Below are 25399 nucleotides of genomic sequence, written 5' to 3' on the forward strand. Positions count from 1 at the left end.
GATACTTCTCCCAGCAGGAGTGGGTAGCCTTTCCCTTCTCCAGGGGATCTTCCCAACCCAAGGATTGTACCCAGGTCTCCCTCATTGGAGGCAGATTCTTTACCAGCTGAGCCACAAGGGAAGCCCTAAGCTTGTTTACTTCCTTCAAATACAGTCACACTGGGGAGTTAAGGCTTTAACATATGAATTTTAGGTGGGCACAATTAGTCCTAACAGATGGAAAATTGAGAGACAGTAAGCAGGGAAGTCTTTTTGAAAGAGGCTTTATAGACCTTTATAGAATGAAGAGAATTTTAATCATTAGAGATTGGAAGAACAGATTCCAGGTGGAAGATTCAAATAACCAGTGTCATAGCAATGAGACACATAGCAGTGAGACACACTCTGTCAGCACACAGAGCATTCAGCTCTTTCGCTTGTAGGATGACATCTACAAAAGTGAATGGTATTCAGGAAGTCCAGAAAGAGAGGGTGTGGCCAAATTATTTAGTATCTTATGAAACTTCCTTCTCTGGTTTTAGTATTACTCTAAATAGCTATGTGGCCTTGATCACGTCTCTTTACTTCTGTGTCTGTTAGCATCCCCATATGTCAATGAAAAAATTAAACTCTCTCTGAGGTTTCTTTTAACTTAAGGAGTCTATACTTTAAAAAAAAAAAATAAGTAATTTAAGTTTAACACTATTGTGTGTTTGTATGTGCCTGTATACTTTCACATTTGTGCTCTCGCACCAGCAGATGTGCCCACTTCTGCAAGTGTTTGATGATAGACATAAAAATCTACTGCCACTTATATGTTGAACTTGAACTCCTCCTACCTCCCCATGAATTAGAAACCTTTCTCTGCATATTCCAGGACCTCCCAGAGAGAATTGACCAGGCAAATTGGGGAGATAATTGGTTTCCCCAGCCCTGTTCCATGCCTTTTTCCAACTTCATTGACCCTCCTATTTTCTCTTGCTTCAAATTTCAGGTTCCCTCATGACTGCTTTTTGTACCCTGCTAAGGAAACTTAATATCAAAGCCTTGTTCATATTCACTGGTAGGCAGGGATATTTGCCTTTTAGAAGGAACTAGCCCTTCAACTTTAAGAATGACACATGAATAGTAAAATTCTAGGCATTAATAAATGGACATAGAGGCTGGGAATTGGGGATGCAGAGATGGATCTGTGGTGTTTCTAAAAGTATCAAAACTGGGAAATGACCTTGAAGCTTGAAAACCATCTCCAGTCCTTGAACAGTTTAGTATGGCTTTACAGCTATTTATTCTAAGTCCTGGACCAGTCTTAGCTATTTTTAGGCAGATAATTACTGCTATTCACTTGTATTTTAGAATTCTGGGTATAGTTATGGACTAACCAATGAAAACACTTTGATAACTTTGAACTGACCTATATGAGTCAGTAGATAATTCTTCTTCCTGGGAAATGGCTAGTAGATCAACAGCTTATTCATCATTTCAGAGGCCCAGTTTTAATGAATCTTTCATAAATAAATAAAAGTCAATAGAACTAAAGTTGAAGAAGATCTGTTCTCTTAAAAAAATAATGGCATATTTTTCTTTTCAAGAAAAAATGTTTTTCCCCACTATAGAGAGTCATCTAATAATATTGTTTTTCTTTTCAAAAATAGGCAGAAACACATCCAATCAAGAAGGTGTTTTGTTTGTAATGAACTTAAACTGGGAGCTTAGGTGACTCATCTGAGAATATTCTATCAGTCAGAAACACTTCAAGGTTCAATCCTAGTATTTACTGCTCTGTGACCTCCAATTTGCGTGGGCACCAACTTAGTGAATCATAGTGGCTGTCCATCACTCATTCTCTGAAGACCACAGTTTCAAAATAAATCCCTTAGAAAACAGTTGCAGTTACTTCACCCACAGTTGACTGGACCATGGATGCAACCTACAATTTGAGTCTTTATTTGGTCATTGACAAGAGTCTTAAGTTTTTGAGTCAAAATTTCAATAAAATTCTGAAATTTAGGCCCCCGGATATTGGTTTTGTTGTTTGTAAGGATGCTTTCAAGACTTACTTTGCTTTTCATAATTCTAACAAAATAATTTAATTGTGTGTGTCAGTATGTGTCTGGAAAAGTTGAATAGATGGAAGGAGATCCAATCAGTCCATTCTAGAGGAGATCAATCCTGGGTGTTCATTGGAAGGACTGATGCTAAAGCTGAAACTGCAGTACTTTGGCCACCTCATGCGAAGAGTTGACTCACTGGAAAAGAGTCTGATGCTCGGAAAGGTTGGGAGCGGGAGGAGAAGGGGACGACAGAGAATGAGATGGCTGGATGGCATCACCAACTCGATGGACATGAGTTTGAGTGAACTCCGGGAGTTGGTGATGGACAGGGAGGCCTGGCGTGCTGTGATTCATGGGGTCGCAAAGAGTCGGACACGACTGAGCGACTGGACTGAAGAAAGGAAGAGATGTGCCTCAAAACTGTAACCTGATAGTGCTGCGATTCCTGCCTTCATCTCGTGTAAAGTAGAAAATAGTCTAAGGAAGAAGTTCATTTTTCTTAAGATTTTTTTTTTTTTTGGTAATAAAATTCAAGTTAAACATCACTTGAAATCAAGCCTTGCTAATGGTAATTGCTAATTATTTTCCCTCTAGATTCTTTGTCATTGGAATAATCTCTTAAGATAACGATAACATTACCCAAATTGAATCAGAGCATTTCAACTGTAAAGTTTAATCACATAAGGAAAGGAACGTGCTTTTCCAGGAAATAGATCTTTGTCTTTTTTTATCCTGATGTAATAGTGAACTGTTACATGCAGGTCATCTAGAGCCCAGTGACCACTGCCAGCTTTCTAGCCATGTGGCCTGTCCCGCTGCCTCTGCAGGTCCCTAAAACTGCTTTCTGTTCCTCTACCCAGGCAGGTGCTTATATTTTCCAGAGATAGCCATGACTTCCCACATAGACTTCTGGCAGTTGCACTATCACCTTGTACAGCTATGCACCTGCTTCACTAAATCCTTGAGCCCTGGCTGCTGCTTCTGTTTCAGTTCAGTTCAGTTCAGTTCAGTCGCTCAGTCGTGTCCGACTCATACATATTAAGTGCCAGGTACTATGCTCAGGGTTTAACATATTGAATCTTCCTACCTCCTTGGGGCTAAACTGAAATGAAATTAGCACAGATGGTATACCATAATCTTAGTTTTGGTTACATAGTATACATTCTGGATTACTAAAGCTCTGGTGAATGACAAACTACCTTTCATGATTCTGAGCTAGTTTTTTTCTTTTTTTTATTGTGGTAAAACACACATAACATAAAATTTGCCATCTTTACTACATTTAAATGTACAGTTCATTGGTATAAAATACATTCACATTGCTGTGTAACTGTCTCCTCAGCCATCCCCATAACTCTTTTTATCTTGTAAAACTGAAACTCTATACCTCTTAAATAATAATTTCCCATTGACTTCTCCCCCATCCTCTTGTAACTGCCATTACATTTTCAGTCTTTATGATTTTGACTAAGTACCTCATATAAGTGGGATCATACAGGCTTTATCTCTCTATGACTGGCTTATTTCACTTAGCATGATGTCCTCAAGCTTCGTCCATGTTATAGTATATTGTAGAATTTCCTTTTTAAGACTGAATAATACCCCACTGTATGTATATACCAGGTTTTGCTTATCTGTTCATCAGTCAAAGGACATTTAGGTTACTTTAACATTTTTTGCTATTGTGAATACTGCTGCTATGAATATACCTACACAGATATCTTTTTAAGACTGCTTTCAGCTTTTTGAACTAGAATTGATGGATAATATGGTAATTTTATTTTTAATTTGTTTGAAGAATCAACCATAGTTTTCCACAGCAGTTCTACCATTTTACATTCCCACCAATAGTGTTTAAGCCTTCCCCTTTCTCTGCATCCTCACCAGCACTTGTTACTTTCTGATTTTTTTTGAGAGTAGCCATCCTAGTGGGTGTTAGGTGGTAGCCCATTGCGGTTTTGATTTGCATTTCCCTAATAATTAGCACACATCTTTACATGTGCAATTGGCCATTTATATATCTTCTTTGGAGAAACATCTGTGCTCGGCTTCCCTGGTGGTTCAGATGGTAAAGAATCTGCCTGCAATGCAGGAGACTCGAGTTTGATCTCTGTGTCAGGAAGATCCCCTGGAGAATGAAATGGCTATCCACTCCAGTATTCTTGCCTGGAGAGTTCCATGGACAGAGGAGCCTGGTGGGCTATAGACCGTGAGGTTGCAAAGAGTTGGACTGACTCTTTTGATTTGCATTTCCTGTTGGACTGTGAAGAAAGCTATCACCGAAGAATTGATGCTTTTGAACTGTGGTGTTGGAGAAGACTCTTGAGAGTCCCTTGGCTGCAAGGAGATCCAGCCAGTTCATTCTTAAAGAGATCAATCCTGGGTGTTCATTGGAGGGACTGATGCTAAAGCTGAAGCTGCAATACTTTGGCCACCTCATGCGACGAGTTGACTCACTGGAAAAGACTCTGATGCTGGGAAAGATTGGGGGAGGGAGGAGAAGGGGACGACAGAGAGTGAGATGGCTGGATGGCATCACCAACTCGATGGACATGAGTTTGAGTGAACTCCGGGAGTTGGTGATGGACAGGGAGGCCTGGTGTGCTGTGATTCATGGGGTCGCAAAGAGTCGGACACGACTGGCGACTGAACTGAACTGAATAATTAGTGCACATCTTTACATGTGCATATTGGCCATTTATATATCTTCTTTGGAGAAACATCTTTCTAGTACTTTGCTCATTTTTATTTGAGTTGGTCTGTTATTGTTGAGTTTCAGATGTTCTGGAGATTAGTCCCGTATTAGATGTATAATTTACAAGCATTTTCTCTCATTGTGTGGGTTGCCTTTATGCTCTGTGGATAGTGTCTTTTGATGCACAAAATTTTTAGTTTCATAAAGTCCATCTTGTCTTTTTTCTTTTGTTATATGTGCCTTTAATGTCATACCTAAGAAATCAGTGTCAAATCCAATGTCATAATATTTGTATACTACATTAATACAAATCTCTTTAGACCTGTGTAGCATACTGTAAAATTTGCTATTTAGTGATTGCTTTAAGTCACTGAGAAGACTCCCCAAGCCCTGGAAAGAGTTTTCCTTTCATCTCTGATAAAGTGGAATCCAATAATCATTAGTATCACCAAAGCTATTATTTTTATCTAGAAACAATATTCAGTTCTATCAGCAGAAGAATGAGTTACTTTAGAACGTGCTGTTTGGGGTAAATGTACAGTGTATTTGTCACTCCATCTCTGAAATCTGCCAAGCCAGTGGGGCTTAGGCATTGGAACCAGTGATTGTCAGTGCCTCTTCCATCCTCACCTGTTACATCATTGCACTGTTATGAATGTCAGCTCTTTCACTCTAGATCAGTTTGCTTAGGACATGGCCTTGGAGACATTGCTTGTGCTCCAAGAGATATTTTGAACATACTAGTGAAGAAAGAGAAAAAAAACAGGAATAGATCATCTACTCTGAGCAGTGTAAGTCAAGGGAATGGCCCTTTATAAATTAGATTTCAGCTAATGGGTATCTTTATAGAAATATATCCTAATGACACAAATTGCATAATAGATTGAGGCCACACCAATATTTTTGATACCCAGCAAAACTTTACAATAACCTGATTTTTTTTTTTCCTAATTAACCAAGGACTAAAACCTTAAGCATTTTGAGGAATTCCCTAGCAGTTCAGTGGTTAGGACTGCACTTTCACTGCCAAGGGCCCCAGGTTTAATCCCTGGTCATGGAACTAAGATCCCACAAACCAAGTGATGTGGCAAAAAAAAAAAAAACCTTAAATATTTCATTTCCAACCACAAAGCTGAAAATCTTACTTTGCACTACTTCCAATGCAGGGGTCAAACCCGTGTCTCTTATGTCTCCTACATTGACAGTCGGGTTCTTCACCGCTAGCATCACCTGGGAAGCCGATCACATTTTAAAGTTTTTTCTAATGTAAAGCCTTTCAGAGTAATACATGTATATAAGTCAGAAATACAAAGGTTACATGGTTTCTAACGAAACAAAAGTCCCTTGCCTTACCTTCAAGATCTACGATGTTTAATTGTTCAGATGTTTCTTTTTGGTATTTGTCTTAGAGTTTATAATATGCTTTTACTTCTGTTCCTTAATTTTACAATATTAGACATTATATCAGTTGACTTGGAATATGAAAATTTAGATCTCTTCATTTCACCACCATACCAAGTCTGATGCTATAGTGATTTCTAATCCTTTGCGTGTGGCCCATTTTATTCCTTATGCTCCTTTATAGAATTCTCCTTTAAGGATTAAGTGTTTATAATTATACCTTAATGTGGTTCTTTTTTCATTCAGTTTGCCACATATGAGATGGTGCTTTCAATTTGAAAATCCATGCCCTTTGGGTTATTTATCATCTCAGTTTTTCCTGTTCTTCTTTCTAGAACTCCTACTGGTTGGATACTAATGCCTAGACTGATACTCTATTTTTTCTCAATATTTATTATGAAATTTTTCAAACATAGAGAAAACATTTTTGATTTACAGTAGACATCCATAAAACTACCATCTAGAGTCTAAGACTAACATTTTTCTATCCTTTCTTTATACATGTCTATCCATCCATCAATCTACCTTATTTTTTAAGTATTTCAAAGCAAATTATAGGCAACATATAATTACAGAACTTCAACATGCATACCATTTTGTAGTAAGAATTGTAATTATAGTTTGCATTTTCTTCTTTTGAGATAAAATTTACATACAATGAAATGTTTAAAACTTATTTATACATTTACTAGGTTTTTAAATTGATTTTATTAAGGTATAACTGACACATAATAAACTATACATAGTTAAACTATACAATTTGATTTGATAAGTTTTAACAGCTATAGACGGAAAAGGCAATGGCAAGCCACTCCAGTACTCTTGCCTAGAAAATCCCATGGATGGAGGAGCCTGGTAGGCTGCAGTCTGTGGGGTCGCTACCAGTCAGACATGACTGAGCGACTTCACTTTCACTTTTCACTTTCACACATTGGAGAAGGAAATGGCAACCCACTCCAGTGTTCTTGCCTGGAGAATCCCAGGGACGGGAGGGCCTGGTGGGCTGCCGTCTATGGAGTCACACAGAGTCGGACACGACTGAAGTGACTTAGCAGCAGCAGCAGCAGCAACAGCTATAGATACCCACCATGGAACCATCACCACAGTCAATACAGTGAACATATTCATTGCCTCCAAAGGTTTCCTCATGTTTCATTGTAATCTCTTCTCATCTGACCTTCACCCCCACCCCCAGGAAACTGCTGATCAACTTTCTATCACTACAGAGTTTGCATGTAGTTAGCATGTTCTGTAGTTATATATAAATGTAGTTATACAGTATATGATATTTTTGTCTATCTTCTGCATAGGTGAATCCCAAATTATTGTGCGATTCATCTTTGTTGTTGCAATGTATTCTTTTTTATTGCTGAGTAGTGTTCCATTGTAAAAACAAAACACAAAACAACACCCTACATTTTACCAGTTGGTGAACATTTGAGTTGTTTCTAAATATGAGCTGTTACAAATAAAGCTACAATAATAGTTATATACAAATCTTTGTATAGACATACATTTCATTTTATCCTGGATAAATACCTAAAAATAGAGTGGCTGGATCATATGATAGGTATATATTTAACTTTATAAGAAATGATCAAACTTTTTCCCAAAGTGCTACCATTTTATTTTCCTCTCAGTAGTGATTGAGAGTTCTAGCTCCTCCCATACTGTCATTGCTTTTAATTTTAGTCCTTCAATCCTGGGTGTTCATTGGAAGGACTGATGCTAAAGCTGAAACTCCAGTACTTTGGCCACCTCATGCGACGAGCTGACTAACTGGAAAAGACTCTGATGCTGGGAGGGATTGGGGACAGGAGGAGATGGGGACGACAGAGGATGAGATGGCTGGATGGTATCACCAACTTGATGGACATGAGTTTGAGTGAACTCCGGGAGTTGGTGATGGACAGGGAGGCCTGGCGTGCTGTGATTCATGGGGTCGCAAAGAGTCGGAGACGACTGAGCGACTGAACTGAATAGATATGTAACGATATCTCATCATGATTTTTATTTACATTTGCGACTGAACTGAACTGAATGACTATTAATGTTGAGGGTCTTTTCATGTGCTTATTTGCCTTCTATATGTCATCTTTGGTAAAGTATATGTTCAGGTATTTTGCCCATCTTTTAGAACTGGATTGTTTGTTTTCTCATTTTTGAGTTTTGAGAATTTTTTACATATTCTGGATATAAGTCCTTAGCAAATATATGATTTGCAAATATTCTTAGAAATCTTATAATATTAGGTTTTACATTTAAGTCTGTAATTCCTTTTGAATTAATATTTCTATATGGTACTAGATATGAGCAAAGATCCAATTGTTCTAACAACATTTGTTGCAAGATTACCCTTTCTCTGCTTGATTGGCCCTCTGTGTTCAAGGTTCCATATCCTTGGATTCAATCCATATAGCTTGTGTAGTACTGTAGTAGATATTGAGTAAAAAATTATTCCACTTGTAAGTGCAGTTCAAACTTGTGTTGTTCAAGAGTCATGTATTATTCATTTAATACATGCTAGATTTGGTTTGTTAGAATTTTGTTTAGAATTTTTACATCTGTGTATCGGTGTAACACTGGTCTCATAGAATGAGTTGGGAATTATTCCCTCCTCTTTGATTATTTGGAAGAGTTTGTGTTAAAAGAGTTATTAGTTCTTTCTTAAATATTTTGTAGAATTCCTGGTAGAGCTGTGTGTTGAATGTTTTCTTCGTTGGAAGATTCTTTTACTGCAGTTTCGATTTCTGTCATGGATATGGGCCTATTCAAGTTATGTTTCCTCTTTTTTAAAAAATATATGCTTTTACTTAGTTTAACCAGGTCTTAGTTGCAGCATGTAGGATCTAGTTCCCTGATCAGGGATCAAACCCAGGTTCTCTGCCCTGGGAGCACAGAGCCTTATCCACTGGACCAGCAGGGAAGTCTTCTGTTTCCTCTTGCTTGAGGTGTGGTAGTTTGTATTTTTCAAGGAATCTGTTCATTTTGTCTAAGTTGTCAATATTGTCAATAACATAAAGTTCTTCATAATGTTTCTTTATTATCCTTTTAGTATCTGTAGAACTTCTAATAATGCTACTTATTCTTTTTTTAACTTTTTATTTTATATTGCGAAATAGTTGATTGACAAACAATGTGATAGTTTCAGGTGAACAGTGAAGGGATTCAACCATACATATACATGTATCCGTTCTGCCCCAGACTCCCTTCCCATCCAGGCAGTGCTCCTTATTCTTGATAGTGGTAATTTTATATTTTTTTTTCCTAATCAGTCTGACTAGAGATTTATCGATGTTAATAATCTTACCAAAGAATCAGCTTTTGGTCTGATTGGTTTTCTGTTTTGTTTCATTGATTACTGCTTTAATCTTTATTAATTCCCTTCTTCTGTTTGTTTCGATCTTAATTTGCTTTTCTTATAATCTCTCTAAGTGTAAGCTAAGGTCATTGATTTGAGACCATTCTTTTCCAATATAGACATTTATTGCTATAAAATCCCTCCCAAACTATTATTGCTTTAGTGGCATATCACAAATTCTGATATGTTGTGTTTTCATTTCGTCCAAAGTATTTTCTAATTCCCCTTTTATTTCCTCTTTGATCGGTGAGTCATTTAGTTTACAAATATTTGAAGATTTTTCTAGATACTTTTCTATTATTGATTTCTAATTTAATTCCATTTTGGTCAGAGAATGTACTTTGTATAATCTGAATCCCTTAAGTATATTATGACTTATTGCTAGAGAGATTTTCTTAATAAATGTTTTGTATGCACTTGACAAGTGTGGTTATTTTGCTGTCATGCTGTCAATCAAATTAGTTGATAATGTTATTCAAGTCTATTATATCCTTGCTGATTTTCTGCTTACACTTGTTAATTACTGGAGATATTGAAATCTCCAACTATAATTGTGTATTTATTTCTCCTTGCATTTCTGTCAGATTTCTTTCTTATATTTTGAAGCTGTCTTACTTGTACATAAACACTTTGAGGTTTTATGTCTTCTTGATTAATTGACCCTTTGCCATCATGAAATGACCTTCTTTATCTGTGTAATATTCTTTGCTTTGAAATCATCTTGTATTAACAGAGCCACTCCAGCTTCCTTTGGACAAGTGTCAATATACTATGTCTTCTTTTATCCATTTTGTAAAGTAAACTTTTAGAGTATTTTGACATTTACCAAAAATTGGTAAGATGGATAGTTTCCATGTATCCTTGCCCAGTTTCTCTTATCAGCATCCTTTTAAAAATGTTTTATTGAGATATAATTCACATGCCACAACAGTTCACTCATTCAGAGTATACATTTCAGTGGTTTTTAGTAAATTCCCTTTCACCACAATCAATTTTAAAACATTTTTATTACTATGAAAAGAAACACCATACCCATTAGCTGTCACTACCCATTTCCCCCTATCCCCTGAGCCCTGCTGCTGCTGCTGCTGCTAAGTCACTTCAGTCGTGTCCGACTCTGTGTGACCCCATAGACGGAAGCCCACCAGGCTCCCCCGTCCCTGGGATTCTCCAGGCAAGAACACTGGAGTGGGTTGCCATTTCCTTCTCCAATGTGTGAAAGTGAAAAGTGAAAGTGAAGTCGCTCAGTCGTGTCCGACCCTTAGCGACCCCACAGACTGCAGCCTACCAGGCTCCTCCATCCATGGGATTTTCTAGGCAATAGTACTGGAGTGGCTTGCCATTGCCTTCTCCGCCCCTGAGCCCTAGGCCACAGCAAATCTACTTTCTATCTCTATGGATGTGCCTGTTTTTGGATTTTCATATGAATGAAGCCATGCAATATGTAATATTTCATAACTGGCTTCTTTCACTTAGCATAACGTTTTCAAGTTTCATCCATGGTATAACATAATCAGTACCTCATATTTTTTAATTTCTATGTATTACATTGTACACATATACTACATTTTATTCATCATTTGATATACATTGGGGTTGTTTCATTTGTGAATTGAGATATAATTCATGTACTATAAAAATTTGCTCTTTTAAAGTGTGAAAAGGGCTTTCCTTCTCTATGTAGTGGGGGGTTTCAGCTTTATCTTATCTTGAAATTTGTTATTTGTTATTAAATACATTTTATGACTTCTAAAATCTTATTAACATCGTTTATCTGGTGTTGTCTCCTCTCTGTCTTTGTTCTTGTATATTTTTAACATTTTTTTTTCTTTGCTGTCATTTCAGTGGAGTTCAGGGAACAAAAGAATACTCCATCTGCCATTTAATTTAGAAATCTCTTAAAAATTCTTTTTGAAGAAAGAAAAGAAATTGTTCAAAATTCTACTGTCTTTACTTCATTTTCATCTTGCCTTTTTCCTCCTAGTTTTTATGTACTTGCAGATGTAATCATAGCATAATTAGCTTGTTTTTTTTGCATAAGCACTTCAGTCATAAGCACATCATCATATTAACCACTTCAATTGTAGCATAATATTTTTTGTGTTAATAAGGTACCATCATTTGCTTGACCTTTCTTCTCTACAGTTAAACATTAAAATTGTGAACTTTGGAGGGGGGGAAGGTATAGCTATTAAGGATAATGCTAAAATAAACATTTTTGTTGAGTTTTTGGGCCATTTGCAAGTACACCTCCTGAGAACTATGACTCACCAAATTTCTCCATTTCCTGTGTCAGAACTCACTGACGCCTTTCTTCTATCACTCCTTTTGCACATAGACCCCAGAGAAGATAACCTGGATACGGATGTGCTAGTCTTTTTGCTGATTATATTCTCTCAATTAGGCCCTTTATCCCCCTGGGTTACAGTGCTGTTATAAACAACATTATTAGATGCATTAGTCCACAAGATCCAGAGGACTAAGCATAGTTATAAATATGTTTTAAAATCTGTAGGTTCATAAAAGTATCAATAGGAAAAGAAAAACTAAACTGTTCATCTATAATGGCTTCTAAAGAAACAAGTCATTGTTTTTAAAACTGAAAAATGAAGGGATAAAATCATATATTTATCCTACTTTCTAATATAGACTATATGTTTGGGTTTCCAAACAGTTGATGAGGCGAAGTTTTTCTTTATATAAATATCCTAGCTAATAAGTGAGGAAGATTTATATGATCTAAAGAGAAGCTAGAGGGAAGTGCCAACAAATGTTCAAACTACTGTACAATCGTGTTTATTTCACATGCTAGTAAAACTATGCTCAAAATCCTTCAAGCCAGGCTTTAGCAGTATATGAACTGAGAACTTCCAGATGTACAAGCTGGATTTAGAAAAGGCAGAGAAACCAAAGATCAAATTGCCAACATCCATTGGATCATAGAAAAAAGCAAGAGAATTCCAGAAAAACAACTACTTCTGGTCATTGACTAAGCTAAAGCCTTTGACTGTGTGGATAACAACTATCTGTGGCAAATTCTCAGAGAGATAGGAATACCAACCCATCTTACCTGTTTTCTGAGAAACATGTATGCTAGTCAAAAAGCAACAGTTAGAATCAGACATGGAACAACTGACTGGTTCAAAATTGGGAAAGGAGTATGACAAGGCTGTATATTGTTACCCTGCTTATTTAACTTATATGCAGAGTACATCATGCAGAATGCCAGGCTAGATGAATCACAAGCTGGAATCAAGATTGCCGGGAAAAATATCAACTACTTCAGATATGCAGATGATACCACTCTAATAGCAGAAAGCGAAGAGGAACTAAAGAGCTGCTAGATGAGGGTGAAAGAGGAGAGTGAAAAAACTGGCTTGAAACTCACACCATGAAAAAATTAAGATCATGGCATCTGGTCCCATCACTTCATGGCAAATAGAAGGGGAAAAAGTTGAAGCAGTGGGAAATTTTTTGTTTTCTTAGGCTCCAGAATCAATGCAGATGGTGACTGCAGCCTTGAAATTAGAAGACTTGCTGCTTGGAAGGAAAGCTGTAATAAACCTACATAAAGTATTAAAAAGCAGAGACATCACTGTGCTGACAAAAGACCATACAGTCAAAGATATGGTTTTTCCAGTAGTCATGTTCAGATGTGGCAGTTGGACCGGAAAGAACACTGAATGCTAAAGAACTGATACTCTTGAGAGTCCCTTGGACAGCAAGGAAATCAAACCACTCAATCCTAAAGGAAATCAACTCCAGTGTTCATTGGAAAGACTGGTGCTAAAGCTGAAGCTCCTATCCCTTGGCCACCTAAGGTGAAGGGCTGATTCATTGGAAAAGACCCTGATGCTGGGGAAGATTGAAGGCAAAAGGAGAAGGTGGCAGCAAGAAGATGAGAGAGTTAGATAGTATTACCTACCCAATAGACATGAATTTGAGCAAACTGCAGGAAATAATGAAGGACTAAGGAGCCTGGCATGTTGCAGTCCATGGGGTCACAAAGAGTCGAACACAATTTAGCAACTGAACAATAACAACAATAAGTGAGAAAGTAATGGTAGAATGAGAATATCAGTATTTTATTGCTCCTAATGATTAATGAATCCAGGTGTTGACCATCAGTGGCCTCTACGACTGCAAAAAGAGAAACAACCAGATGTGCCGCTTATAATGGTATCTGTGAAATACTGTTGCCAGACAGTGAAGCCTGACTCAGATCATGTTTCTAGATCCAGCTACCAATTTGTAGGAAATGTAGAGGACAAAAGAATATTTCACATGAGATCGTTGGGATGCAGTCAGCAACCACTAGACAGATGGAAACTCTGTTGGACAAATGATCCAGTTTCTTCAAAAAATAGATTGCAGATGGGGGTTGGGGAGAGAGGTGGACAGACAGGTGGTAGAGAAATCTAAAGATTAAAACCTACCTCATATATACATATATATGTAGACCTTGTTTGAGTCCTTCCTGAGTCAACAAACTGATTCTAAAAAATAATAATAAGTAAAAATAAAAAACAAGGAAAAATCAAAGGAAAATTTTTTTAACATTTAAAAGGTATTTTAAACACTGACTAGATATTTTATATTAAAGAATTATTAAGTTTTCAAACAGTAGATTTGTAGAAAGTCTATGTGAAGTAATTTCTCATTAGAAAAATAACCAGTGTACAGTAACCCAAAAATGTTTATTGGTACAAATAACAATGGGAATATTTCTTAGAATCCTCTCAATTAGTTCCAGGCACTATTAAATAGTACTGAAACTATTCATCAAAGCTGACAGTTGAGAACCACTGTTTCTGATAGCTAAAAGGTAGAAACAATACAAATATCCATTAATAGGAACAAGGAAATGCTATGTATTCATGCAGTGGAATTCCACACAGTAAGTTGTGCAATGAATAAGAAATTAAATTCTCTAGCTAAACTACCTGAGTTTGAATCCCAGCTCTGGTTCCAGTATTTCCTGGCAATATTCTCTTGGACAGATTACTTCTCTGTGCCTCAGTTTCTTCCCTTTCAAAACAAGGGTAATAATAGTATTTATCTCGGTGGATTCTGGGGCTTCCCCAGTGGCTCAGCAGTAAAGAATCCGCCTGCAGTGCAGGAGACACAGGAGATGCAGGTTCAATCCCTGGGTGGGAAAGATAGCATGCACACACAGTAGATTATAAAACTGCTGTAAGGACTAAGTAATTTCATAAGAAACCACCAGTACAAGTTAGTTATAATAATTATAAATAATTATTATTTATTACCTTAATAAGTCTGCTGCTGCTGCTGCTGCTAAGTCACTTCAGTCGTGTCCGACTCTGCACAACCCCAGAGACAGCAGCCCACCAGGCTCCTCCATCCCTGGGATTCTCCAGGCAAGAACACTGGAGTGGGTTGCCATTTCTTTCTCCAGTGCACGAAAGTGAAAAGTGAAAGTGAAGTTGCACAATCGTGTCCGACTCTGCGCGACCGCATGGACTGCAGCCTACCAGGCTCCTCTGTCCATGGGATTTTCCAGGCAAGAGTACTGGAGTGGGGTGCCATTTCCTTGTCCAATAAGGAAATAAGTCTAGGAACATAATATGTAAAAAAGCCAAGTGGCAGAGTAAGACACAATATGATACTGCTTATATAAAGTTTCAAAACCTACCAAAAAGGAGCAGGGATTTGCATCCTGTTTTGTGTTTTGTGTTTTTAGGACTATTAAACCCAGGCAGGCAAAGGACTTGACAACACCATATTTGATTTCTACTAAATTTTGGACAACAAAGGAAAGTATTGATTCATCTTCTCTCTCAGTATGTCAGTATTTGCTCAGTATCTTGATACAGAGAATCATTAAAAGGATACATGGTTTAAGGACTTCAACCCTGTCATTCCAACTACTGACAATGGCACATCAAATGAATACTGGGCAATGCTGCGATTGAATATATTTCTTGTGTAGAAATTGTGTGTTTGGATCTTCTAAGGAGTCCAGGAGAGGTTTAGATGATTATGCATTTAAAGTTATTTGCACTGCTCAATATCAAGGAAAAACTATAGTAGGTTCTCACATTACATCCTTTTAATTATTTGATTACTCTCCTTTCTGTAAACCCCACTGACAAATGAACACTATATTCCAAATACTCATTTCTTGTAGGCCACTTTCTGTCCTTCTTAGTTGTATGTATATAAAGAGCCAGATATTTTGTCCCAATTAATTATATAGCTTAATTAAATATTACATAAATCAATGAAATATAAACTATATATTTTGGAAAAGATTAGTAAGGAATAAGATGAAACCTGCAATGTAATCCTGTATATTCTTTATGGATACAAACAGGTATAAAAACATAAATGGGAATGAAAAATAATTCAGGATCATTGTTGCCTTTTAGATAGAAGAGTTTAAAATCTATAATGTTGTAGGTCTCTTGTTAAAAAAATAATGCACAAAAGCAAATTTGTTAAGATGTGGCTAAGAGTTGATAAATACAGGTTTTAGATACATATTTTTCCCATTTCTGTCTTCCTCTTGTCTGTCAAGACTAAGCATTTCCAAAGTTCATCAGAATACATTCAGAAGTTAATTCTTAAAGTGACTTAATATGTGGGCTTCATTAAGCCAGTGTAGAATCATAAAAGGATTGACTGGCACCAGCCCTGAATTGTGCAGTGAGGTACTCTTGTATTCCACTGTCCAGAACTGAATAAGATATACCCAACAATTTAAACAGTGACTCTTTGTGTTCTAATTATTATTTAAAACTATTAATATTTACGGACTCAATCTTCCAGGCACTTTTTCTCCTGGAATCTGGTTTCCCTCTGAACTTGGGCCTGGAGAGCAAACATATCTAGCCAGACAAGCCTTAGACTGGCCTCTCATACTGATATCTTAACCTTCCCTTGACCAACTCATCAGGGAATATTTGTATCCATCTATTTGGATTTGAATCTGGCCTGCTGGTTGGTAAGCCCCATGAAGTTTATTCTTCATATCCTGTCCCATGCTGGGTTTCCTTTGAATGCTCTGTGAAAAAATGAATGGCATTGCTTAATCTGGTACCTTCAGAGCTGTTTTTTTTTTTCCTGATAAGGAAGAAAGTCAACACAGTTTTAAACATCTCATGAAATTACATAGCAAAATATCACTTGTTTCTTTAGGATAAAATCATAAGAATTATGAAATGTAAAGTAAATATTGTTGCCAGATTTGAAGAGGAAGAAAGATATCATTTGACAACAGTATTCCTTACCACCACCATCACTTTCAGACCTTCAGTATGGATTTAGTCTCATCTGTATGCAAAATAAAAGGTCATGAAGCTAGCCTATGGGCCAATTTGAGAAATTGTCTTAGGAAAGCCTTTTTTTCAAACCAAAGAAGTGATTAGAATCATGAGATAGTTTTCTCCACAGTTGCTTATTTTCTTGTTTACTAAAACTACTGTCAAAGGATATAGTTAATCTGAATCCCTGAGCAGTATTATTGTATCTTTCTCTAGATAATTATAGTTTTGTTTGGTGGAGTATCTTAATTTTTGTATCGTACAGAAAGGACATAAAATAATGAAAAACCTTGTCTCTATTCCCTTCTCTTCCACACATCTTGCTATGTGACCTTGGGAAAATCCATTTGCTTTATGAGATCTCTCAAATGCACAGTGAGGACGCGCAGTATTCTTCTTCCACCCAACTTTCTAGCCCAGTCAGTCTGTAGAGCTCCATGTTTTTCAATTCCTATTTAAAAAGCCCTCGTGGAATTTAGACAGAATAAGGTGCTACTGCCCTCTGCTGGTCCTCAGAACATACCTGCCCATCAGTGCAGTGATCTTGCCCATTCAAACGTCAAAGGTCTCAGAGCCCCTTGCTTTCGCTTGAGAAGACACAGCAGGAAACCACAAAGAAGCAAATTTCACGTTTAGAAAAATTATGTTTTAAGTATTTGGGAATTAATAATTTCTTATACATTTAGCAGATGCCAGCACCATTGGTGACTGACTTACTCCCAAAAAGTGCGTACCCTATAGTCCCTTCCCCTTACTGTCATTCTCATCCAGTAAACGAGCTGCGGGTTCTGACACTTTGGGCTACTGTTTCACACCATTTTTCCTCCTTGGAACACAGGCAGTCCACTTTTGTTGAAAACACTTAGAGAAGTTTTCACGTAGTCACTTTTAGTTTCTGAATTAATAGGAAGATAATAACTGATATGTGCCAAGTAAAGTGAGTATGCAGCATCACTGAGAAAAATGCTAAAAGAAGGCAGGGCTTCATTATATTCTCAAGTTCCTATAGAGCTTTCAAGTTGGAATGAGAGATTTATTATAATAACTTTTTTATTGTGTTGATGATCCTAAAAGAACTTTATGGAAGAAACTGATAAGGATTTATTAAGAGCTCAGTTTTTCTGAGCTCGTCTATGTTAATTTCAGAATTCCAAAATATTAGAATCTGTTGTTATATTGTGTTCATAAGAAATGGTGCTGCCTGACTGTACTCATGGGAAAGTCACGCTTGTACCTTGTTTAAATTTTATGCCTTTAAAATCTCTTTCATAATATGTCTGTGTACTGCCACTGAGGTCACTGTTATTCCTTAGAGTGGATGGGGCAAAAAAAAAAGAAATAGAAGTGCAACCTACATCCCCAGTATCCTTAAACTGAGTGCAGGAGTGTGTGACTCAGTGTCTGTCGCTTCTGTTTACACATCCACAGAACCACACACATTTTATCCCTGATTTCCCATATGTAGAGTTCAGTTCAGTTCAGTTGCTCAGTCATGTCCAATTCTTTGCGGTCCCATGAATCGCAGCACGCCAGGCCTCCCTGTCCATCACCAACTCCCAGAGTTTACCCAAACTCATGTCCATCGAGTCGGTGATGCCATCCAGCCATCTCATCCTCTGTCGTCCCCTTCTCCTCCTGCCCCCAATCCCTCCCAGCCTCAGGGTCTTTTCCAGAGAGTCAGCTCTTCGCATGAGGTGGCCAAAGTATTGGAGTTTCAGCTTTAGCATCAGTCCTTCCAGTGAACACCCAGGACTGATCTCTTTTAGGATGAACTGGCTGTATCTCCTTGCAGTCCAAGGGACTCTCAAGAGTCTTCTCCAGCACCACAGTTCAAATGCATCAATTCTTCGATGCTTAGCTTTCTTCACAGTCCAACTCTCACATCCATACATTACCACTGGAAAAACCATAGCCTTGACTAGATGGACCTTGGTTGGCAAAGTAATGTCTCTGCTTTTTAATATGCTCTCTAGGTTGGTCATAACTTTCCTTCCAAGGAGTGTCTTTTAATTTCATGGCTGTAGTCACCATCTGCAGTGATTTTGGAGCCCCAAAAAATAAAATAAGCCACTGTTTCCCCATCTATTTCCCATGAAGTGATGGAACCAGATGCCATGATCTTAGTTTTCTGAATGTTGAGCTTTAAGCCAACTATCTCACTCTCCTCTGTCACTTTCATCAAGAGGCTCTTAGTTCCTCTTCACTTTCTACCATAAGGGTGGTGTCATCTGCATATCTGAGGTTATTGATATTTCCCCCGGCAATCTTGATTCCAGCTTGTGCCTCCTTCAGCCCAGCGTTCCTCATGATGTACTCTGCATATAAGTTAAATAAGCAGGGTGACAATATACATCCTTGACGTACTGCTTTTCCTATTTGGAACCAGTCTGTTGTTCCATGTCCAGTTTTAACTGTTGCTTCCTGACCTGCATACAGGTTTCTCAAGAGGCAGGTCAGGTGGTCTGGTATTCCCATCTCTTTTAGAATTTTCCACAGTTTATTGTGATCCACACAGTCAAAGGCTTTGGCATAGTCAATAAAGCAGAAATAGATCTTTTTCTGGAACTCTCTTGCTTTTTCGATGATCCAGCAGATGTTGGCAATTTGATCTCTGGTTCCTCTGCCTTTTCTAAAGCCATCTTGAACATCTGGAAGTTCATGGTTCACATATTGCTGAAGCCTGGCTTGGAGAATTTTGAGCATGACTTTACTAGCATGTGAGATGAGTGCAATTGTGCGGTAGTTTGAGCATTCTTTGGCATTGCCTTTCCTTGGGATTGGAATGAAAACTGACCTTTTCGAGTCCTGAGGCCACTGCTGAGTTTTCCAAATTTAATGGCATATTCAGTGCAGTACTTTCACAGCATCATCTTTCAGGATTTGAAATAGCTCAACTAGAATTCCATCACCTCCACTAGCTTTGTTCGTAGTGATGCTTTCTAAGGCCCACTTGACTTCACATTCCAGGATATCTGGCTCTAGGTGAGTGATCACACCATCGTGATTATCTGGGTCATGAAGATCTTTTTTGTACAGGTAGAGAGTAGCTGTGTTTTAAATGAGCAATCCTCATGCAACTTCCCCTTAAGGATTTCCTGACCTTTGCTTCGTGGTCAGTTCTAGCTTATGGCTGCCTTTAAGAGTTAATAGATGATCACCCCAACAATGGTACATAGGCCTACCTTGAAAGGGACTTACACGTGAGATGCAGAAGTACACAGACTCTAATAGGCAAAAATCACAGCCACCCCACTTCTAATTATTTAAGTATCACAGTACATTTCATGGTATGCATGGTATCTATTCCAGTTGAAGATTTAGTCTGCTGTAGACCAAGAAGGAAATTTGCATGTATTGAGCATATAAGTTTTTACCAGCTACCTTATGCATTTGTTATGCATCCGTAAGAAAAGAATGAACTCTTTGCTACATAACTGTTATGTGTACAACTTTAATAGTGATCTTCAGTGTTCAGTATTTCAGCAGAAAAGAATTCACTTATTAATTGCTTCAAAAGAAAACTTACATTATCAGAAACTTTAGTTTTACTGATAGAAAAAAAATTAACTCAATTTTAAAGAATAAAATGGACTGAAAAGTTGTCTAACGAGACAATTATCAAGTATTTGCTGAGAAATAATGGATTTTAATTTTTTTGAGACATTTTTCACTTTGAGAAGTGAAAGCAACAGCTGTGGAAAGGTGAGTCAGGTCATAGCAGAGGTTTCAAGGCAGAATATTACTCTGGGAAATAAAATCCTAAAATAAAAGATTAAAATAACAGAGAGGTGTACTAACCGTTATTCAATTTATATATGATTTGCTTTCAGTTTTTTTCAAGATAATTTGCTATAGTAAAAAGGGCAGGGGATTTGGAAACAAACTTTGGGCTTGAAACCTAGTTCTGCCACTTATGTAATTTCTATATGGCCTTGGGCAATCACTCAGTTAAACCTTTTTGAACTTCTGTGTCCTCTTCTTTAATTTGGCAATAACAACATGCATCTTACAAGATTTTCAGTATTAAATGAGATGTATATTTATGAAGTTCTTCAAGTGACTGCAGAGTTAGTTTTCTTTCCCTCTGTTGTTGATCACAGAGTAAGGTTTACTCTTACTTAGAAGTCAAGCAGGAAGTCCTGGAAAGGAAGGTTTGGTTTTAGATGGCCATCCCACACCCAGACTTGGTTACCAGAAAATACCCTGGCAGCCCTGGACAGTCTGCTGGCGAGTGTGTGAGCCAGGCAGCAGCCTTGGTAAGGAGGTAAAGGGCTAGAGTGAGCAGAAGGGAAATTCATGATATGCCGTCATTCTGTGTGTAAGGCCAAGCTGTAGGCTCACTCGCATTTCAGTTAGTGCCCTCCTAACCCCACCAAAATACCAAGTAGAAAAATTTTTGTACTACCTGGGATTTTAGATTTAGGTTGTGATGGATTTTATTATATGTCCTAATTGTAATAACTACCCAACTCTACAGTTCCTGCTATATGCACAGTACAGTGTTTAGGTACTTTTCATATATTCTCTAATTCGTATAATACGTTTGACTTTAAAATGTCCCTTTTAAGAGATAAAATGACAGACGCCTTTAAAGGATTTGATAGCAAGCCCAAAGTTGCCAGTTAAAAATGTGTACGTTGCTGATTGCTAAGCTTGTATTGCCATAAGATAAGTTTAGATAAATCCTTTGATCACATTCATGATTATCTGTGGCCTCTGTAACCTTCTGAACTGTCATGACCCTGTCAGCTCCATGGTGATATATATTATGTGTTCTCACAGAAACTGGCCCCTGGAGTCAGCCAGTTTGCTTACACCTGTGTACAGGACCACCCCATTTGGACGAATCAGCAGTTTTGGGAGACAACCTTTTATAATGCAGTGCAGGAACAGGTTCGCTCCCTGTATCTCTCGGCCAAGGAGGACAATCATGCCCTGCATCTGAAGCAAAAGGTAAGATAAAGAAATGTATTTGTGTGGGGCTAGGGTCCTGGCTTCAAGAGAAGTTCAGTCAGGTATTATCTAGCCACTTCCTACCAGCGTACTTGGGGTTTACTTTAGGAAGCCCCCTGGTGAGCATCTTTCTTCTATTGATTCCTGATATTTTTTTTCCCATAATAACTTCTTACTACATAGCACTAGAATTGTTTTATTATATTTTAATAAGAATTCCCTGGAAACATTTATAGGAAGTTGAAATGAGTCAACCTAAAATACCTAGGCAGATGTCTCTGTGCAATTAACTTCTTAAAGAAATGTCAAATTAAAGTTGCGTGCTGTGTCACTTCAGTCGCATCCAACTCTTTGCGACCCTGTGGACTATAGCCCACCAGCCTCCTCTGTCCAGGGGATTCTCCAGGCAAGAATACTGGAGTGGGTTGCCATGCCCTCCTCCAGGGGATCTCCCCAACCCAGGGGTCAAACCTGCGTCTCTTATGTCTCCTGCATTGGCAGACGGGTTCTTTACCACTAGTGCTGCCTGGGAAGCCCAAATTAAAGTTAATTGAAATTTTGAAATGTCATACACTAGCTGTCTGATCTTAGGCAGTTCACTTGAGTTTTCTGTGTCTTATTTCTTCGTTAGCAAAATGAGCAGACATGATTATTGTAAGTTTTTAATGTCTAATACAAGTGTAGGACATTGAAGAGTTTCTGGCATGTACTAAATCATAAAAGTTAGAAATTACTGTCCTTATTAATTGAACTTAGAGCAGCATGAAGGGCTGATTACTAGTGATGATTCACTTTAAGAGTAATTTTTTGGAGTAATTTGTTGGGGTTTTTTTTTAGCTTTTTTTTATTGAGTAAGTTTTCCACATGCTGGGCTAATACATCGCTGCTGATCCTTTCCGCCATTTAAAATTTTCCTTAGAGATAAATGAACCTAGATAGCTAACTGAAATTGCCTGATATTCATACATTTCTATGCCTCAAGTGATTTTAACCATATTATTGGTCTACTCATGAATATGATAAGAACAGAAACTTTTAATAACATACGGCACTATCTGACATCTTTCAGATATTCCAAATTATTACTATACAGTTAGTTTTAATTATTTTCTTAATTTAAAACTCAGATTTTTCTTTTAAAACAGCAGATGCGCTTGGGTAAAGGGGTAACTTGGGCCACATCCAAAGAGTATCAACTTTAGGTCATGTTCTAAAGATGATTGGCCTGGTGAGGTGCTTTTGATAATTTTTAAAGAAAATATAGTGCTATCATGGGTATGAGGGTACCCAGGTGGCGCTAGTGGTAAAGAACCTGCCTGTCAGTGCAGGGGATATAAGAGACACGGGTTCAATCCATGGGTCAGGAATATCCCCCGGAGAAGGAAATGGCAACCCACTCTAGTATTCTTGCCTGGGAAATCCCATGGACAGAGGAGCCTGCTGAGCTACAGTTCACGGGGTTGCAAAGTGTCTGATGTGACTGGTGACTTAGCACAACATTGGTATGTCTCCAAAACATTCATAAAGCAAATACATGTCATTGCTTCTGTGTCCTCTATTCTGTAAAAGTATGTCTCGGAGCCACAGGTTAGATATGAGTAAGACTATAGATATACCAGCTCTTCATAAGCTGTAAAGTACTATGCAGGTATGGGTTACTGCTGTTTTTAAGTCTTCAGCCTATAGGAAACCCCTCTTAAAAATCCCATGGACTCCTGTATACCCATTTAATGATAATGTTTGACTCCCACATTTACAAGGAAATCTAGCTCTACTTTTTTGTGACTTTGGTCATTCTGTCTTTTTCAACCAGAGAGAAAAAGAAAAGAAACATAGCAGAGTATTAGAAAATGCTACTGGCACGTTTGACCAGAGCATTTCAGGTATTTCAGGTCAATAATTTGTTGTAACTGGTGACTTGAAGGTGATAGAGCCAGAGATAAGTATCAGTAAATGCAGTGAAGTGTTAGCAGTGAGAAGTATGTACCTCAGTGCTTTGCTGCTTTCTCCTTGGATTTGTCACATGGTTCCATTCAAGGCCTGTTGGAGCTCAGAAAAAAGGAAGACTACGTTTCATGTTCTTATTATATATTTTTTATATATTTCCACTTTTACTGACATAGGTATTGAATAGATGAATTATTAAAACATCTTCCATGTTTTTTAAAGCTCGTGTGAAGTGATAGATTTTGATTTTGTTTTGGTTTGGTTTTTAGGATAAACTTCCTGATGACCAATATCAGGAAAAGACAGCAATGGACTTGGCAGCTGAGCAGCTACGCCTTTGGCCTACTCTGAGCAAATCAACTCAGCAGGAGCTGGTGCAGCGTGAGGAAAGCACTGTCTTTAGTCAGGCCATTCACTTTGCAAACCTCATGGTCAATCTGCTGGTACCCCTGGATTCAAGTAAAAACAAGCTCCTAAGAGCGTCAGCCCCAGGAGACTGGGAGAGTGGGAGCAACAGCATTGTCACAAACAGGTACTGAAGTGTGGAAACATACAGACACTCCTATCCTTCTTGGTTTAGCACAGAATACGAAGTATTTTGGGTAAACAGTGCTAATACATCTTTCAAAAATTAACCATTTTCCTCATCTTCAGACTTGCTCAGCTTTTCCAACTATTCTTAATTACCTCCATACCCTCTTCTCTTTTATGACCTCTGACTTTTTAAATGTCTCACCCATTACTGATCTAGCCTTTTCAGTTACTTTCTGCCATAGCAACTTACAGAAAGCACAGTGGAAAAGTACTAATGGACCCTTTCTTATTAAAGTGATTATTTGTTTCTTGGCCCTCCTTTTCCTTATCTCTTACCCATTGCATTTGCCTGTAATCATGTCTTCAACCATTCCTTGTTCTCACACTTTCCCTAGTGGCTCACGTGGTAAACAAACTGCCTACAGTGCAGGAGACCCAGGTTTGATCCCTGGGTCACAAAGATTCCCCTGGAGAAGGGAATGGCTTCCCACTCCAGTATCCTTGCATGGGAAATCCCACAGACAGAGGAGTTTGGCAGGCTTCAGTTCATGGGATCACAAAGAGTCAGATATGACTGAGCAACTAACACTATCTCAACCCTAAATACTTCCTATACCACTGAAAATAAAACCCCTAGACCATAAGGTCTAATAAGATCTGGCCCCTGGCTGCTGCTCAGACTTTATTTCCTACACTATTCTATCAACCAAACTGGTCTCCCTGTTCAACATTCAAAGCATGATACTGCCTCAGGGCCTCTGTACTTGTTATTCCCGCAATCTGGGATACTCTCCCTGAAATAGTCACAAAAATCCCTTCATTTAGTTTTCTGCTCTGACGTCACCTACCCAGAGAGACCTTGCTGACTTCCTGTCTTAAGTAGCACATCCATCATTTTCTTATACCTTTTTTTCTTTCATGACATTTTCTACAATCTGATTTACATAGTGAGTGACTCTGGCACCTAAGTTGGGTCCAAAGAACAATGCCTGACAGTAGCTTCCAAGTGTAGGCAAAACATCGCGTTTCGCCACTATCACTTACAGAGGAGCTGTGGAGTTAAGTGAGGTTTCTACTTGAGTACACATCCCTTTGAGCAAGTTTAAACTGCTGTGGAAAGTCACTGTGATATACTAGTCATTTGTTAAATTTGAGTACTGAGCATGATTTCTTCCCTTGACTTTCTTAG

At 38.0% G+C, this 25399-nt stretch overlaps 1 protein-coding gene across 4 annotated transcripts in view; it reads left to right on the top strand.

Moving 5' to 3' along the window:
• The window catches only part of SBF2 (SET binding factor 2), a 491894-nt gene that overhangs the window by 392255 nt on the left and 74240 nt on the right, over positions 1–25399 (top strand). For all 4 annotated transcript variants that reach the window (XM_055423393.2, XM_055423395.2, XM_055423394.2 and 1 more), the window contains exons 18-19: positions 21559–21729; positions 23946–24208. In XM_055423393.2, the coding sequence (XP_055279368.1) occupies positions 21559–21729; positions 23946–24208 (434 nt within the window). The remainder of the gene's footprint in view (positions 1–21558; positions 21730–23945; positions 24209–25399) is intronic.

This window comes from Moschus berezovskii, chromosome 14 (assembly GCF_049115385.1).
Source record: "Moschus berezovskii isolate FMDL1 chromosome 14, NW_MosBer_1.0, whole genome shotgun sequence".
Taxonomy (NCBI): Eukaryota; Metazoa; Chordata; class Mammalia; order Artiodactyla; family Moschidae; genus Moschus; species Moschus berezovskii.